The 18,981-nt window shown below is 37.3% G+C and overlaps 1 protein-coding gene across 36 annotated transcripts in view; it reads right to left on the bottom strand.

Moving 5' to 3' along the window:
• Positions 1–18,981, bottom strand: part of LEKR1 (leucine, glutamate and lysine rich 1) — a 207,274-nt gene that overhangs the window by 123,164 nt on the left and 65,129 nt on the right. For all 36 annotated transcript variants that reach the window (XR_014076931.1, XR_014076927.1, XR_014076925.1 and 33 more), the window contains one exon: positions 5,304–5,423. Coding sequence is in view for 21 of the 36 variants with exons in the window: in XM_081570626.1 (XP_081426752.1) it covers positions 5,304–5,423 (120 nt within the window). In the remaining 15 variants the exon portion in view is untranslated. The remainder of the gene's footprint in view (positions 1–5,303; positions 5,424–18,981) is intronic.

Below are 18,981 nucleotides of genomic sequence, written 5' to 3'. Positions count from 1 at the left end.
CATAGCCTTGACTAGACGGACCTTTGTTTACAAAGTAATGTCTCTGCTTTTTAATATGCTATCTAGGTTGGTCATAACTTTCCTTCCAAGGAGTAAGCCTCTCTTAATTTCACGGCTGCAATCACCATCTGCAGTGATTTTGCAGCCCAAGAAAATAAAGTCAGCCACTGTTTCCCCATCTATTTCCCATGAAGTGATGGGACCGGATGCCATGATCTTAGTTTTCTGAATGTTGAGCTTCAAGCCAGCTTTTTCACTCTCCTCTTTCACTTTCATCAAGAGGCTCTTTAGTTCTTCTTTACTTTCTGCCATAAGGGTGGTGTCATCTGCATGTCTGAGGTTATTGATATTTCTCCCGGCAATCTTGATTCCAGTTTGTGCTTCCTCCAGCCCAGCATTTCTCATGATGTACTCTGCATATAAGTTAAATAAGCAGGGTGACAATATACAGCCTTGATGTACTCCTTTTCCTATTTGGAACCAGTCTGTTGTTCCATGTCCGGTTGTAACTGTTGCTTCCTGACCTGCATCCAGGTTTCTCAAGAGGCAGGTCAGGTGGTTTGGTATTCCCATCTCTTTCAGAATTTTCCACAGTTTATTGTGATTCACATAGTCAAAGGCTTTGGCATAGTCAAAGGATAGTGTGGAAGGATCACTCTGACTGCTGGATGGAGACGGGATAGGCTTTGGCATAGTCAATAAACCAGAAATAGATGTTTTCCTGGAACTCTTTTGCTTTTTTGATGATCCAGCAGATGTTGGCAATTTGATCTCTCGTTCCTCTGCCTTTTCTAAAACCAGCTTGAACATCTGGAAGTTCATGGTTCACGTATTGCTGAAGCCTGGCCTGGAGAATATCGAGCATTACTTTACTAGCGTGTGAGATGATTGATATTATGCAGTAGTTTGAGCATTCTTTGGCATTGCCTTTCTTTGGGATTGGAATGAAAACTGACCTTTTCCAGTCCTGTGGCCACTGCTGAGTTTTCCAAATTTGCTGGCATATTGAGTGCAGCACTTTCACAGCATTATCTTTAGGATTTGAAATAGCTCAACTGGAATTCCATCACCTCCACTAGCTTTGTTCGTAGTGATACTTCCTAAGGCCCATTTGACTTCACATTCCAGGATGTCTGGCTCTAGGTGAGTGATCACACCATCGTGATTATCTGGGTCGTGAAGATCTTTTTTGTACAATTCTTCTGTATATTCTTGCCACCTCTTCTTAATATCTTCTGCTTCTGTTAGGTCCCTACCATTTCTGTCCTTTATTGAACCCATTTTGCATGAAATGTTCCCTTGGTATCTCTAATTTTCTTGAAGAGATCTCTAGTCTTTCCTATTCTATTGTTTTCCTCTATTTCTTTGCACTGATCGCTGAGGAAGGCATTATCTCTCCTTGCTATTCTTTGGAACTCTGCATTCAAATGGGTATATCTTTCCTTTTCTCCTTTGCTTTTCGCTTCTCTTTTTTTCACAGCTATTTGTAAGGCCTCCTCAGATAGCCATTTTGCTTTTTTGCATTTCTTTTTTTGGGGGATGGTCTTGATCCCTGTCTCCTGTACAGTGTCACGAACCTCCGTCCATAGTCATCAGGGACTCTGTCTATCAGATCTAGGCCCTTAAATCTATTTCTCACTTCCACTGAATAATCATAAGGGATTTGATTTAGGTCATACCTGAATAGTCTAGTGGTTTTCCCTACTTTCTTCAATTTAAGTCTGAATTTGGCAATAAGGAATTCATGATCTGAGCCACAGTCAGCTCCCGGTCTTGTTTTTGCTGACTATAGAGCTTCTCCATCTTTGGCTGCAAAGAATATAATCAATCTGATTTCAGTGTTGACCATCTGGTGATGTCCATGTGTAGAGTCTTCTCTTGTGTTGTTGGAAGAGGGTGTTTGCTATGACCAGTGCATTCTCTACAACTCAGTAATTCTGAATTATTGATACTTAGGTATTTACTCAAAAGAAATGAAACATACATCCACACAAAGTATGTGAATGTTTATAGTAGCAGTATTCTGCCAACAAGCAGAAACAATCCAAATGTCTCTCGACTAATAAATGCTAACAAATGTCTCTCAACTAATAAAAATAAAATGTGGTAAATTCATACAATGGAATACCATTTAGCAGTGAAAAGGAAAAAATACAGCATAGATAAACATCAAAAATATCAGTGAAAGATATCAGATATAAAAGAACAGATATTGTAGGATTCCATGTAACTGAATTGTTCAGAAAAATACAAATCTATAAAAACAGGAAGAAGATAAGTAATTGCCTAGGCTTGGTGGTAAAGATAGAGATTGACTGCAAATGGCATGAGGGTCTCTTCAGGATGACTCAAATATTCTAATACTGGAAGTGGTAATGGTTGCACAACTCAGTAGGTTTACTAAAAATCATTACATTATCCACTTAAAAGGTGGTGGATTTTGTAGTACGTAATTTATATCTCAAAAAACTATTTAAAGATATAAGGTTATTAACTACAGGATAAAGGGTAGAAAACAAAGAAATGGTGGGGAGAATCAGAAAAAAAGTAAATACTAGAAGTCTTAATGTGGCTGAAGAGTTGTTGTGAAAGTGAGAGATTTGGGGAGTTGGCTTGAAAATTTCAGAAATGACAGACTATATTTATTTACAAGTAAGAAAAATTAAAGGATAAGTGTATTTTAAACAATTTACAGAAGATTCACAATAGGAATACTTTAAAAGTAAGCATTAGTCTAAAATATTTAAAATATAGATTGATTTGGAATATTGGAGTTATACACATGCATGCATGCTGAGTTGCTCCAGTAGTGTCCAACTCTTTGCAACCCTATGGACCGCAGCCTGCTGCGCTCCTCTATCCGTGGGGTTCTCCAAGCAAGAATACTGGAGTGGGTTGCCATTTCCTCTTTACATAAAGTGAAGTATACCTATATTTCACACTGTTTTTTAGTATCTATTTTACAGGTTTTCAAAAGTTAATTTCCATTCTCAAAAGACACTACTCTGAATAGAAGACTGCTGAGCTAACTGAGGCAAACCACAGCTACTCCTCCTCATCACCCCTTTGCAAGAGACAGGCTGGAAATGATGTCAGGGAAAATACAAAGCATGAAGAACACTTTGTTGCAGGCTAGGTGATTAAACCCAATCGCAATTAAACAAATGAGAGGATAATTTAAAAAGAGCAAAGTGACTCAAAAACATAGTTCACTAATCTCTTAAAAGTTCCTTTTGGACTCCACAGGTAAAGACAATTACATCTGAGTAGCTAAAGCTCAAGCTTCCTTTTCTTACTACCTTAAGAGAGAAGATTATAAACTCCTTTTCTTTATCCACAGCAAACTCAAAGTTTTATGTTCTAGTAGACACTTTTTAAATAATCAGTAAACTAGTTTAAAATGAGCCTTTAGTAAGGCAACAAAATCACTGAACTCTACAACTTTGGGTTTGATTTTATTTCCACCTGACTGATTTTTCCCATGCAATGTAGCTACTACTGAGAGCATTAATAAAACCAGTAATTACCTTTATTCATCAGTCACAAACTTTTATTTACATTGTGTCTAGTTAAATGGTTACTTTCAAAAGTTTTAGTATGCTACTTTTTAAAATAAATCAGATTCCATACTCCCAATTTGTGATCTTTTAGCTAGAAATATAAGGAAATGGCAACCCACTCCAGTATTCTTGCCTGGAGAATTCCATGGATGACTCTGGTGGGCTACAGTCCATGGGGTCACAAAAACTTGGACATGACTAAGTGACTTTCACTTTCATATAAAAATCATAGATCTTTTGAAAACATTTGAAAAAATAAGCACTAAAATGATGACAAAATTAGAATACAGAATAAAAATAGCATTTAAAGATGTATAAGTTTCTTCAAGAATTTAAAATACTACAAATTACATGTAAAATGTAAATAATAAAGACTGGCTGTATCAGTCCATAATGTCCATAATATTGTGAAGCAGCATTAATTATCTAATCTAGTCCTAGTCTAACCTTTGATATGTAGTCAATCCTGCCATCCATAATGGCATTTGTGGATAAAAAAATGGGTTTCCCTAGCAGACTTGCGCCAAAGCTATTGTTGGAGTCAAGACTGAATGCTGATGGTCCTGACTAAAATGGAGAGTTGAGGCCACCTGGGTGGTATCCTGCTGGTTCAATATAGATTTTTAGGAAAAGGCAGAGATTTCTGATGACAAAAGTTGCCATCTGTTTTGAGTAGACTCATTCATTCATTCAAGCATCAGTTTTGTGTAAGGTATTAATGAAACATAGATGGTTAACAAGTTTTCACCAGACACTGCATATAAGTTATTAGTCAGATCATTTTTTTAACAGAACAATATTCTTAATAATAACTCATAGTTTGGAAAAAATAAGAACATTAAAAATATTCACCTGGCATATTATTTAAGTCAACCTGAACCTGTGTCTATTTGTAATATTCATTTAACTTATTCCATTTTTCTAAGAGCTAAAAGTTACTCAATTTGAAAATTAATCATTCTTTCTGATATTTGCAATATATTTATTTTTTTTAAATACTTCCTATTTTCTTCAGAATGTTGGGTTTTACCTTTAGTTATTATAAACCCTCCAAAGATTACATAAAAACATATTTAACACCTTTTATGTCAGAAACTTCTAAATTTAGAAGTCTATTACTATCCAGTTAGAAAATTTCTCCTTTCTATTCATGTCACTGAACTATCAGGAGATCACATACACCAAGAAATACTGGTCAAGAGGAAAATGAATTCGTTACTGTGCTTTCATTCTAAATGTCCCTGAAAAATAAGAACAAGGTGTTTGCCTGATTTAAATGCTATTGGCAAGATTTCCCTGGTGGTCCAGTGGTTAAGAATCCACCTACCAATGCAGAGGGCATGGGTTCTTCAATTTCTGATTTGGGAAGATCCCACATTCTTCTGAGCAACTAAGCCTGTGCGCCACACACTACTGAGCTCACAAGCCATAGCTACTGAACCCCACACGTGCTCTAGAGCCCTTGCTCCACAAGGAGAGAAGCCACTGCAATGAGAAGCTCCCACACTGCAACAAGGACTCAGCACGTGCCCCTCAGCCCCCCAAAAAAGGTTACTGGTGAAAATATTCAGTTGAGACAATAGCTTAAAAAAAGTGTTTACATTTTTTAACAACACTATAATATTAAGCTATATAAAAACAGAAACTATATTATTAAAATGTGTTTGAATGTCTCTAAACTTAGTATTAAATGAGTGTATCTTTTCAATACTATAATTTTCAATTTTTTAAAGGTAATCTTACCTGAAGATTTGTGATTGTTTTCGTTTAATTTTTAACTCATGTTGCAACTGACTCAATTCTTTCTGTACCCTCTGAAATTCATCTTGGGAACTTTTTAACTTCAAGCTTGCATCTTGAATCCTAAAAATATAAATAAATAACAACTATTATAAATCTAAATATTTCCTCATCGGTACTTCATAAAAATTTACAACCATTTTTTTCATTGCAGTCCTATTTACAATAGCCAGGACATGGAAGCAACCTAAATGTCCATCAGCTGAGGAATGGATGAAGATGTGGTACACATATACATGGAATATTACTCCGCCATAAAAAAGAACAAAATAATGCCATTTGCACCAACATGGATGGACCTAGAAATTGTCATACTGAGTGAAGTCAGACACAGAAAGACAAATATCATATGATATCACTTATATGTGGAATGTAAAAAAAGGGTATAAATGAACTTAGCTACAGAATAGAAGCAGAGTCATAGATACAGAAGACAAACATACGGTTACCTGGGAACGAGGAGGGGGAGAAGTAAATTGGGAGATTGGGATTGACATATACAGAGTACTATATAAAGAATATTGGGTTGGCCAAAACATTCGTTTAGGTTTTTCCATATCATCTTATGGAAAAACGTGAATGAACTTTTTGGCCATCTCAATAAATAACTAATAAGAACCTAATAATCTGGGTATAGCACTGGGACTTCTACTCAATACTCTTAATGGTTATACTGGAAAATAATATTTAAAAATGAGTGGATATATGTATATGCACAGCTGATTCATTTTGCTGTACACATGAAACTAACACAAGATCATAAATCAACTATACTCCAACAAAAATTTTAAAAATTAAATCCACTTTTAATAAAAATAAATAAAAGGAGAAAACTATGCCTCTTTTATAGGCAAAGTAAATGTACAGAAAAAGTATAGAGAGAAACATGCTAAATAGCCATTATCCCTGGGGAGAGAGTATAACTGACAGGCAGGAGAAATGCAATAAATATTGAAGGGAAACATAACTTGTACTCTTTATCTTTTGTATTGTTTGAATTTTTGCAATGAAGATGTATTTTTACTTGAAATACTAATTAAAATGTACCTAAACAAATAGTTTAACTTTTACCAAAGTAATACATGTATATAAGTTAAATGTCAAATATTACTGAGTTAGAAAAAATATTAATCATTTGCTTTTACTCCAATTTTTACTGCCAAAAATAACTACTTTCAACTTTTTTCTTCTTGTATTTACCTCTACATTATTAAATAACATACTTACACTGTTATTTCTTAAATTTCATTTTAGATATTACCTAGTGAATTACAAATCAGTTAAGATCTGGTTCTGCTACTTAACTGAGACCTGAATATGATGACTTAAATATACAGAAGTATATTATCTTACATAAGATGAACGTATTGGGCCAGTCCAATGCTGATATATGATACCTTGAGCGTATCATCACAGCCCTAGGATCCCTTCAACTCTCTGGTCTACTATAATTGGTGTGTGTTCATTATTCTCATGGTCTATGATAATGGCAAAAACACTGACCATTACTTTCCTATTTCAGACCATCAGCAGCAGAAGGCTCCTCTGTCCCTTTTAAAAGATTTCCTGGAAGTACTTCTGTATACTTCTGCTGAACCTAGATATCTGACTGTACCTAGCTGAAAGTGAATCTGAAAAATGTAATCTTTTAACTGGAAAGATTAACCCCCAGATATATCCATAGTTCTATTACAAAGGAAAAAGGAAGAGTGTATGTTAGGATGGGTAGCTTGCAGTCTCTAACACAATCCTGAAAAGAATTAACCCTCCTATACATACCTACACACCTACAGATATATACATACGCACACACACACACCACACGCACACAGACAGAGCCTTCCTCCCCTTATCCTCCCAATATAGTTAAAATAATCTTTTTATCTAGTGTTGATATTATTCTTCACTAGTGTGCTACATGTTATGCCATGATCACATTTTTTTCTTTACCATATGTTTATTTTTATATAATCTGGTATTTTTTAACTTTTTTAAATTATGAAAGTATGATAACATATTTACAGGAGACTTGGAAAATACAGGACAAGGTTATATATAACCCATGTCCCTTATATCTCCTGCATTGGCAGGGGTGGAGCAGGAAAAATTTAAGATGAGCCTAGTACATTTTATGATGCCTGAAAGTAAGGAAGAGTTCAAGGGAAGACAGAGGCATGTTGAAAGGGCACAGGTGCCATGTGAAAGAGCTCCTAATGGCTGAACTGGAACAACTGAGCAACAAAATATATAACTATAATATTGGATTATAACCCACAAAATAAAAGTAAATGAATCCATACTGACATTAACAAATAATTTAATAGTTAAATAGGAGAGAAGAAACAGTTGTTCCTTACAGAAAAACTCTGATTAAAAAATACAGAAGGAATGAGAAAAAGAAAAGGCATTAGAAGAGAACAATAATAACTGTTGTAAGCAAAATCTATGGTAAAAAGTAGGTGAAAGTTTAAGGAGGAATAGAATATTTGAATATTCTCAAAGTTTCTACCCCCAAATATTTATTAATTATAAAGGGAAATATAATAATTTTTCAGTGGAGGAAGTTGGAAACACCACCTCAGCCAAGTGATCAAGGTTTAAGATCATCTGTAAAAAAACATATTGAGGTTATATACACTTTGACTTGATACACTGGAAAGGGCACATCATTTCTGTAGTATTCTTGATAAAAAATTAATAATCTCTATAAAATTATGGGTAAATATCAGACAAACCCAAACTGAGGGGATTCTACAAAATAACTGACCAGTTCTCTTCAAAAACCTCCAGTCACAAAAGACAAAGAAAGACTGAGGAACTGTCACAGATCAAAGAAGATTAAAAAGATATGAGATCTAGATGCAATCAGTGATCCCAAATTGAATGTGGACTGGAAAAAAGATGTCAGTGGAAAAACTGATAAAATCAAATAAAATCTTAAGTTAGTTAATAGTATTATACCAATGCTAATTTCTTAGTTTTTATAATTGTACCACATTTACGGATGGTGTTAACATTGGAGGGGCTTGGTATATGAAAAAGGGCTGTACTATTTTTGCAACTTTCTATAAGTCTAAAATTATTTTAAAATGTTACAAAATCACTTGTATATATTTAATGAATAATTTGTACATGTGAATGTATCTGTGTTACAAACTATGTTGTAAAAAGATGCTGCTGCTGCTGCTGCTAAGTCGCTTCAATCATGTCTGACTCTGTGCGACCCCATAGACAGCAGCCCACCAGGCTCCGCCGTCCCTGGGATTCTCCAGGCAAGAACACTGGAGTGGGTTGCCATTTCCTTCTCCAATGCATGAAAGTGAAAACTGAAAGTGAAGTCGCTCAGTTGTGTCCAACTCTTCGCGACCCCATGGACTGCAGCCTACCAGGCTCCTCCGTCCATGGGATTTTCCAGGCAAGAGTACTGGAGTGGGTTGCCATTGCCTTCTCTGGTAAAAAAATGGATATACATTAAATTTTATAAGTTATGCAATTTTTATATAACAAAAATGAAACACCTTCATGGTCAGTATCAGAGAAACATTAAGTAACCTATGTTCCTATGGAATACTATATTTAAAAAAAAGAATGATAATAAGAGACACAGATGCATAGAACAGTCTTATGGACTCTGAGGGAGAAGGGGAGGGTGGGACGTTCTGGGAGAATAGCATTGAAACATGTATATTATCATATGTGAAACAGAACACCATTCCAGGTTCAATGCATGAGACAAATGCTCAGGGCTGGGGCAATGGGATGACCCAGAGGGATGGGACGGGGAGGGAGATGGGAGGGGGGTTCAGGATGGGGAACACAAGTAAACCCATGGCTGATTCATGTCAATGTATGGCAAAATCCACTGAAATATTGTAAAGTAATTAGCCCCCAACTAAAATAAATAAATTTATTAATAATAAAAAAAAAAGAATGAAGTAGATCTTTATGTCCTGGCATGGCAAGAATGCCAAGACTTAACAAGAAAAAAACAAAAAGCAAGTTGTAATTTACAGGTCAACAAGAGTTTCCAAACACTCCTTGTGTGAATGTAAATTACACAACTACTTTGACTAAATAGTAGGATCTATGAAGCCTGGCCATATGCATAATGCCATGACCCAGAATTTCCACACCTGGTACATATCCAATAGAAAAATGTGCTCAAATGTTTACCAAAGACATGCATACAAATGTTCATGGCAGCACTGATTTTAATAGCCCCAAAGTGTGAATAGTCAAGTGCTTATTCACAGCAGAATAGATAAATCCATCATGGTATATTCATACCATGGAAAACTGAACAGCAATAAGAATGAACAAACAGCAGTTACCCATAACAAGATGATATGCATCTTGCAAACATAATGCTAAGCAAAGAAAACTAGGCAAAAGAATACATACCCTATGACTCCATTTACATAAAGTTCAAAAATAGGCAAAATTAATCCGTGGTGTTATAAGTCAAGGCTAGTTTCCTTTAAGTGGGTGACTGAGATAAGTACAAGAGGGCTTCTAAGGGGATGTCAATGTTCAGTTTCATGATCTGGGTGCTGATTACATGAGAAATTCACTTTGTGAAATTAGTTTTAGCTGTACATGTATTATTTGTGTATTTTTCTCTTATATATGTTATACTTCAATAAAAGTTTATAAAAATAAAATAAAATTAGAATTTAAAAAGCATCTAATCTCATTATATGTGCTTATCTAAGGTTGATAAATAGGTTAAACAGTCCAGAAATATTTGAAGAAAATTTAACCTCATTAGTATATTTTGGAGTTAAATGAAATTTGTATAAACATCCCTTAATAAAACATGGGGTATATAGTCAATATTTTATAATAACTGTAAATGGAGTATAACCTTTAAAATTGTATAAAAAATTAAATTATTTTAAAAAGCCCATTGCAGCTATTAAGATTTACCCAGAAAAGAATTCTAGGACTTCCCTGGTGGTTCAGTGGATGGGAGTCCACCTGCCAATGCAGGAGACACAGGTTTGATCACTGGTCCAGGAAGATTCCACATGCCGCAGAGCAACTCAGCCTGTGAACCACAACTACTGAGCTTGAGGTGTAGAGCCCATGAGCCACAACTACTGAGCCTGTGTGCTGCAACTACTGCAGACTGTGTGCCTAGAGACTGTACTCCACAACAAGAGAAGCCACCACAACAAGAAGCTTGTATACCACAGTGAAGAGTAGCCCTCACCCCACTCACCACAACTAGAGAAAGCTGATACAAAAAAAGAAAGAAAGCAAAAAACACCCAGCACAGCCAAAAAATATATATATTTTTAAAAAGAACTTGAAGACTTTTTTTTAACCAACATTTTCCTATTTGTAATTAGGAAAAAATACACATTAAAACTTTATAACATCATATTCCCCAAATGAATATTACTTGTATATCACATCTCAAGCCCTCTGACAACACTCCCTGAGAAGTTAGGTCACATTAATTCACTCTGTTTTGTCTTTGCTAATGCTACTTTACTTCTTTCAGTCAAACTGATATGGCTAAAAATGACATGCATGAAAGGTATTAATGTTCACTTATATTGTATATATTAAGTTTATGAAATAAATAATTCATAAAATATTGTAATCCAATATGTACTATGCAAGCACATGGTTTTCTCTAACAGTCATAATTCTGAATGGAATTTGAACACTATGTTGACTGATGTGAGGACATGCTGTTGTCTAGTCAGAGGGTGTTCCTGAAAAGAGTAAGACTAACAGCATGTTCTAGTGGACAGAGTCCTGTACTGGGAGTTAGATGACTTGTATTATAACCCTTTTGCCAGCGCAACCATGAGAACACCACAGTTATTACTCTTATCTATTTTCCAGTTTTTCCCTTAGCCAACTTGATTAAAATGGATTGTGGTAAGAATCACAGAGTTGTAAAACAAATTTGGGAAAGGTAGTATTGTCTCTTCTTGCATGCTTTCACTTAGATCATTATCAGAATTATTCATAATGAAAATATTCTAAAGGAAAATACTTTTAAATGTCCTTTTAACTTCCCTCCATTCTGTAGTCAAATGCTTTAGAAAAGACAACAGGAAAGCCAACCACATCATTGGGTATTTTACCCCCTGAAACCTAAACTCCTTTTAGTCAAGCTCCTGGCTCTAAGGATTCACTTATTTTTAGTCTTTCCATCAAACTGGTTTTGCAGCAATCTGAGATGACAGATGGAAGTTCAATGTATGAAAAAAAATAGAGTGGAGGATTTTCAGGATTGTGTCCTACAAAGATCTGACAGGCAAAGGCATCTAACTATCAAGGGGGAAATTAGAATTGCAACAGAGAAATCAATCAAAACGAGAGTACTTTAGGAGTTCTTGGGAAGTGGATTTTAGACATTGACATATGACTACCAAGAAGTGGCTGCTGTAACCACTCTATTGGAATCAATCACTATCTAAATGCATCCAGAAAATTACCTTTCCAGAAAACAATGCGAGTGGGAAGGCCACGTATGTAGGTAGGTAAATCACGTAGGATTCAATTAAACTAGAAAGAATTCTTATTCTGCAGAGAAAAGTCATAAGCACTCTGTAAAACCCCAAAGGCAGAACACAAGATCCTTTACCTATTATCAGGACCTATGGCAACTTCGTCAACACCGAAATCAGACTGATTATATTCTTTGCAGCCAAAGATGGAGAAGCTCTATACAGTCAGCAAAAACAAGACCAGGAGCAGACTGTGGCTCAGATCATGAACTGCTTATTGCCAAATTCAGACTTAAATTGAAGAAAGTAGGGAAAACCACTAGACCATTCAGGTATGACCTAGATCAAATGCCTTATGAGTACACAGTGGAAGTGACAAATAGATTTAAGGGACTACGCTGATAGACAGAGTGCCTGATGAACTATGGACAGAGGTTCGTGACATTGTACAGGAGACAGGGATCAAGAAAATCCCCATGGAAAAGAAATGCAAAAAGCAAAATGGCTGTCTGAGGAGGCCTTACAGATAGCTGGGAAGAGGAGAGAAGCAAAAAGCAAAGGAGAAAAGGAAAGATATTCCCATCTGAATGCAGAGTTCCAAAGAATAGCAAGGAGAGATAAGAAAGCCTTCCTCTGCGATCAGTGCAAAGAAATAGACGAAAACAACAGATTGGGAAAGACTAGAGATCTCTTCAAGAAAATTAGAGATACCAAAGGAACAATTCACGCAAAGATAGGCTCGATAAAGGACAGAAATGGTATGGACCTAACAGAAGCAGAAGATATTAAGAAGAGGTGGCAAGAATACACAGAAGAACTGTACAAAAAAGATCTTCACGACCCAGATAATCACGATGGTGTGATCACTCACCTAGAGCCAGACATCCTGGAATGTGAAGTTAAGTGGGCGTTAGAAAGCATCACTATGAACAAAGCTAGTGGAGGTGATGGAATTCCAGTTGAGCTATTTCAAATCCTCAAAGGTGATGCTGTGAAAGTGCTGCACTCGATATGCCAGCAAATTTGGAAAACTCAGCAGTGGCCACGGGACTGGAAAAGGTCAGTTTGCGTTGCAATCCCAAAGAAAGGCAATGCCAAAGAATGCTCAAACTACCGCACAATTGCACTCATCTCACATGCTAGTAAAGTAATGCTCAAAATTCTCCAAGCCAGGCTTCAGCAATACGTGAACCGTGAACTTCCAGATGTTCAAGCTGGTTTTAGAAAAGGCGGAGGAACCAGAGATCAAATTGCCAACATCCACTGGATCATCGAAAAAGCAAGAGAGTTCCAGAAAAACATCTATTTCTGCTTTATTGACTATGCCAAAGCCTTTGACTGTGTGGATCACAATAAACTGTGGAAAATTCTGAAAGAGATGGGAATACCAGTCCATCTGACTTGTCACTTGAAAAACCTGTATGCAGGTCAGGAAGCAACAGTTAGAACTGGACATGGAACAACAGACTGGTTCCAAATAGGAAAAGGAGTACGTCAAGGCTGTATATTGTCACCCTGCTTATTTAACTTATATGCAGAGTACATCATGAGAAACGCTGGGCTGGAAGAAACACAAGCTGGAATCAAGTTGCCGGGAGAAATATCAATAACCGCAGATATGCGGATGACACCACCCTTATGGCAGAGAGTGAAGAAGAACTAAAGAGCCTCTTGATGAAGGTGAAGGAGGCGAGTGAAAAAGTTGGCTTAAAGCTCAACGTTCAGAAAACTAAGATCATGGCATCTGGTCCCATCACTCCATGGGAAATAGATGGGGAAACAGTGGAAACAGTGTCAGACTTTATGTTTTTGGGTTCCAGAATCACTGCTGATGGTGACTGCAGCCATGAAATTAAAAGACGCTTACTCCTTGGCAGGAAGGTTATGGCCAACCTAGATAGCATATTTAAAAGCAGAGACGTTACTTTGCCAACAAAAGTCCGTCTAGTCAAGGCTATGGTTTTTCCAGTGGTCAAGTATGGATGTGAGAGTTGGACAGTGAAGAAAGCTGAGTGCTGCAGAATTGATGCTTTTGAATTGTGGTGTTGGAGAAGACTCTTGAGAGTCCCTTGGACTGCAAGGAGATCCAATCAATCCATCCAAAAGAGATCAATCCTGGGTGTTCATTGGAAAGTCTGATGTTGAAGCTGAAACTCCGATACTTTGGCCACCTCATGCGAAGGGTTGACTCATGGAAAAGACCCTAATGCTGGGTAGGATTGGGGGCAGGAGGAGAAGGGGACGACAGAGGATGAGATGGTTGGATGGCATCACCAACTCGATGGACATGGGTTTGGGTAGACTCCGGGAGTCGGTGATGGACAGAGAGGCCTGGCGTGCTGCAATTCATGGAGTCGCAAAGAGTCGGACACGACTGAGCGACTGAACTGAACTGATGGCAACTTCAAAAATGTCAACAAGAGATTTCATAGGATCAGAAATGTCACTAACATATAAGTTCTATTGTATAGAAGAGTAGCAATATTTAAGACAAAATTATTTGTGAACACAATTTACTTTTGTGTGGCATTCTATTGCTTTCATTTTGAAAAATTAGTGTGATATTTATATCTTACTACAAAAGTTCTAACTTGGTTATCAAGATATATTCTTCTGCTAAAGTAGTTTTACTTTTATCCTGAAGAGTCATTACCTTGATTCAGTTCAGTTCAGTCACTCAGTCATGTCCAACTCTTTGCGACCCAATGGACTGTAGCACACCAGGGTTCCCTGTCCACCACCAACTCCTGGAGCCTACTCAAACTCATGTCCATCGTGCTGCTGATGCCATCCAACCATCTCATCCTCTGTTGTCCCCGTCTCCTCCTGCCTTCAATCTTTCCCAGCATCACAATCTCTTCCAATGAGTCAGTTCTTTGCATCAGGTGGCCAAAGTATTGGAGTTTCAGCTTCAGCATCAGTCCTTCCAATGAATATTCAGGACTGATTCCCCTTAGGATGGACTGGTTGGATCTCCTTGCAGTCCAAGGGACTCTCAAGAGTCTTCGCCAACATCACATTTCAAAGCAACAATTCTTTGATGCTCAACTTTCTTTATAGTCCAACTCTCACATCCATACATGACTACTGGAAAAACCAGAGCTTTGACTAGATGGACATTTGTTGGCAAAGTAATGTCTCTGCTTTTTAATATGCTGTGTAGGTTGGTCATAACTTTTATTCCAAGGAGCAAGCGTCTTTTAATTACATGGCTGCAGTCACCATCCACAGTGATTTTGGAGCCCAAGAAAATGAATTCTGTCACTGTTTCCACTGTTTCCCATCTATTTGCCATGAAGTGATGGGACTGAGTGCATGATCTTAGTTTTTTGAATGTTGAGTTTTAAGCCAGTTTTTTCACTCTCCTATTTCACTTTCATCAAGAGGCTCTTCAGTTCCTCTTCGCTTTCTGCCATAAGGGTGGTCTCATGGGCATATCTGAGGTTGTTGATATTTCTCCCAGCAATCTTGATTCCAACTTGTGCTTTATCTAGCCTGGCATTTCACATGATGTACTCTGCATATAAGTTAAATAAGCAGGATGACAATACACAGCCTTGACATACTCCTTTCCTGATTTGGAACCAGTCTGTTGTTCCATATCCAGTTCTAACTGTTGCTTCTTGACCTGCATACAGATTTCTCAGGAGGCAGGTCAGGTGGTCTGGTACTCCCATCTCTTGAAGAATTATCCACAGTTTGTTATGATCCACACAGTCAAAGGCTTTGGCATAGCCAATAAAGCAGAAGTAGATGTTTTCTTGGAACTCTCTTGCTTTTTAGATGATTCAGTGCATGTTGGCAATTTGATCTCTGGTTCCTCTGGCTTTTCTAAATCAGCTTGAACATCTGGAAATTCTTGGTTCACGTACTGTTGAAGCCTGGCTTGGAGAATTTTGAGGGTTACTTTTTTAGCATGTGAGATGAGTGCAATTATGCAGTAGTTTGAATATTCTTTGGCATTGCCTGTCTTTGGGGTTGAATGAAAACTGACGTTTTCCAGTCCTGTGGCCACTGCTGAGTTTTCCAGATTTGCTGGCATATTGAGTGCAGCACTTTCACAGCATCATCTTTAGGATTTGAAATAGGTCAATTGGAATTCCATCACCTCCACTAGCTTTGTTTGTAGTGATGCTTCCTAAGGCCCACTTGACTTCACATTCCAAGATGTCTGTCTAGGTGAGTGATCACACCATCGTGGTTATCTGGGTCATTAAGATCTTTTTTGTATAGTTCTTCAGTGTACTCTTGCCACCTCTTCTTAATATCTTCTGCTTCTGTTAGGTCCATACATTTTCTGTCCTTTATTGAGCCCATCTTTGCATGAAATGTTTCCTTGGTATCTCTAATTTTCTTGAAGAGATCTCTAGTCTTTCCCTTTCTATTGGTGTCCTCTATTTCTTTGCACTGATCACTGAGGAAGGCTTTCTTATCTCTCCTTCCTATTCTTTGGAACTCTGCATTCAGATGGATATATCTTTCCTTTTCTCCTTTGCCTTTAGCTTCTCTTCTTTCTCAGCTATTTGTAATGCCTTGTCAGACAACCATTTTGCCTTTTTGCATTTCTTTTTCTTGAGGATGGTCTTGATCCCTGTCTCCTGTACAATGTCAAGAACCTCTGTCCATAGTTCTTCAGGCACTCTGTCTCTCAGATCTAATCCCTTGAATCTATTTGTCACTTCCACTGTATAATCATAGTGAAAGTGAAAGTGAAGTCGCTCAGTCGTGTCCGACTGTTCGCGACCCCAGGGATTACAGCCTACCAGGTTCCTCCGTCCATGGGAGTTTCCAGGCAAGAGTACTGGAGTGGGGTGCCATTCCATTGATTTAGGTCATACCTGAATGGTCTAGTGGTTTTCCCTACTTTCTTCAATTTAAGTCTGAATTTGGTAATAAGAAGTTCATGATCCGAGCCACAGTCAGCTCCTGGTCTTATTTTTGTTGACTGTATAGAGTTTCTCCATCTTTGGCTGCAAAGAATATAATCAATCTAATTTCAGTATTGAACATCTGATGGTGTCCATGTGTAGAGTCTTCTCTTGTGTTGTTGGAAGATGGTGTTTGCTATGACCAGTGTGTTGCACATTGACCCTGTACAATGTGCTCCTTAATAGTGTGACTCCTTCTGAAATGTGCTTGCCTTATTGAGTTAAGGATCAGGAATATTTAGCTTTGCTAATAGGGAAGGCTCTCAAAAGTCTAATATTAAGTATAATATTAAAAGTCTAATGTCTAAAATCTCAAATACATTCATATTCATTTCCTCCTCTTTCCTTTCCCCTCTGTCTCTGTCTCTCCCCACCCTCTCCCAACATGGTGAGAGAAAGGTATCTTGCATTGTACTGAATCAACATTGCTTGCTAAATTAACCTCATGTGCATTTTATTCAGTCTTTGATTATTCACTTATTTTCCCCCTGGTCTCTTTAATATGCAGAGAGTCAATTAAAACAATAGATCTTCCTTTGACTAAATATGATAAGCTTCAGTAGTACAGAAAGTGAAAGTGGCTCAGTCGTGTCTTTGTAACCCCATGGACTATATTCAGTCCATGGAATTCTCCAGGCCAGATTACTGGAGTAGGTAGCCTTTCCCCTCAGGGGATCTTCCCAACCCAGGGATTCAACCCAGGTCTCCTGCATTGCAAGTGGATTCTTTACCAGCTGAGCCACAAGGGAAGCCCAAGAATACTGGAGTGGGTTGCCTATCCCTTTTCCAGCGAATCTTCCCAACACAGGAATTGAAAGGGGGTCTAGTGCATTGCAGGTGGATTCTTTACCAACTGAGCTATCAGGGAAGACACTAGTGAAGAAACAGACATTAAATCTCTTAACCCTGACTTAATAAAAAGCCAGGACACATATTTTAGAGTTGATGCATACACTTCACTAAACAGAGGCAAAATGTTTTACTGTATTTTTCTTGAAAGTAAAGAAATAAAAGATAAATTTCTCGAAATTTAGAGAAAAACTGAAATCTCCATTGTTTTTAAAGTGTTCTTAATAAAATCACATTATTCATATAAAACACAGTTTTACATAATGGGCTTCTCTGGTGGCTCAGATGGTAAAGACTCTGCCTGCAATGCAGACCTGGGTTCGCTCCCTAGGTTGGGAAGATCCCCTGGAGAAGGGCATGGCAACCCATTCCAAGTATTCTTCCCTGGAGAATTCCATGGACAGAGGAACCTGATGGGCTACAGTCTAGGGATTTGTAAAGAGTCGGACACGACTGAGTGACTAACACTTTCACTTTCACCATCACTTTAAAGTACTCTAAATAAAAATTACCTATTTATTCTTTAATGCAAGAACTTAGTTTCTTACTTCCCTAACTGTTCTCTCCTAGTAGTTTTAGTAGCATAGTAGGCCTTGATAAATATTCTTCTATTGAGTAACCAACCCTAAAGGATGAACAAGCATGTAAAATCCTTGGATATCCTCTTTGTTCATTTACTAGTAGTAGTTACCTACTATTTTGTCCACCTAATATAATTTGTTTCTTTTGGGAATCATCAGTGCTTTACGCAAGAAATTGCTTCTTTCTACCCTACTCTTACAGTTTCAACCATTCATATGACTGCCACAGAAGTTTCCATGTTCTTTGACCCAACCCCAGTGGCTTAGTGGAAGAAATATCTGCCCCAAACTGGGTCAGAACTCTTATCCAGGATCATTTTCTTGGGCTGTGTCCTATGGCTGTGTAACAGCAGGCAGTCCCTCTTAAGAATGAAAACTTAGGCACTGCGGGCAAAAACTTTTCCTTTAAGTAAAAAAATACAATCTGTAGTTTAAGAGAATAAAGGCAAAATACAAAGAAAAGCAGAAATGAAAGATCAAAAAAAGGAAAATCTTAGGGATGGTCATTTCTTTATTCAGGTTATTCCTGAAGCCTAGCTTCATAGATCCTTCCACTGTGCAAATTTTCCTTGAAATCTGTGATCTATTAAACACTTTCTGCCTATGTTAGTTCAAGCTAGATTTTAATCACTTAAAACCAAGAGTCTTAACTAACAGTGTTTGAGGACCAAATGCTTTATGCCAGTCCTTAAGAATAAAAAACATATACATAAGCAAATGACAATAAATAGGCAATCCAGAGAAAATAAATATTCTGAGTAAAAAAAATTTTTTTAATGTACATCACTAGAAGTCA

This window comes from Giraffa tippelskirchi, chromosome 2, assembly GCF_054371585.1.
Source record: "Giraffa tippelskirchi isolate mGirTip1 chromosome 2, T2T-mGirTip1v1.2.pri, whole genome shotgun sequence".
Lineage (NCBI taxonomy): Eukaryota > Metazoa > Chordata > Mammalia > Artiodactyla > Giraffidae > Giraffa > Giraffa tippelskirchi.
The sequence above is the reverse complement of the archived record's forward strand: the minus strand, read 5'-3'. Positions and strand labels throughout refer to the sequence as shown.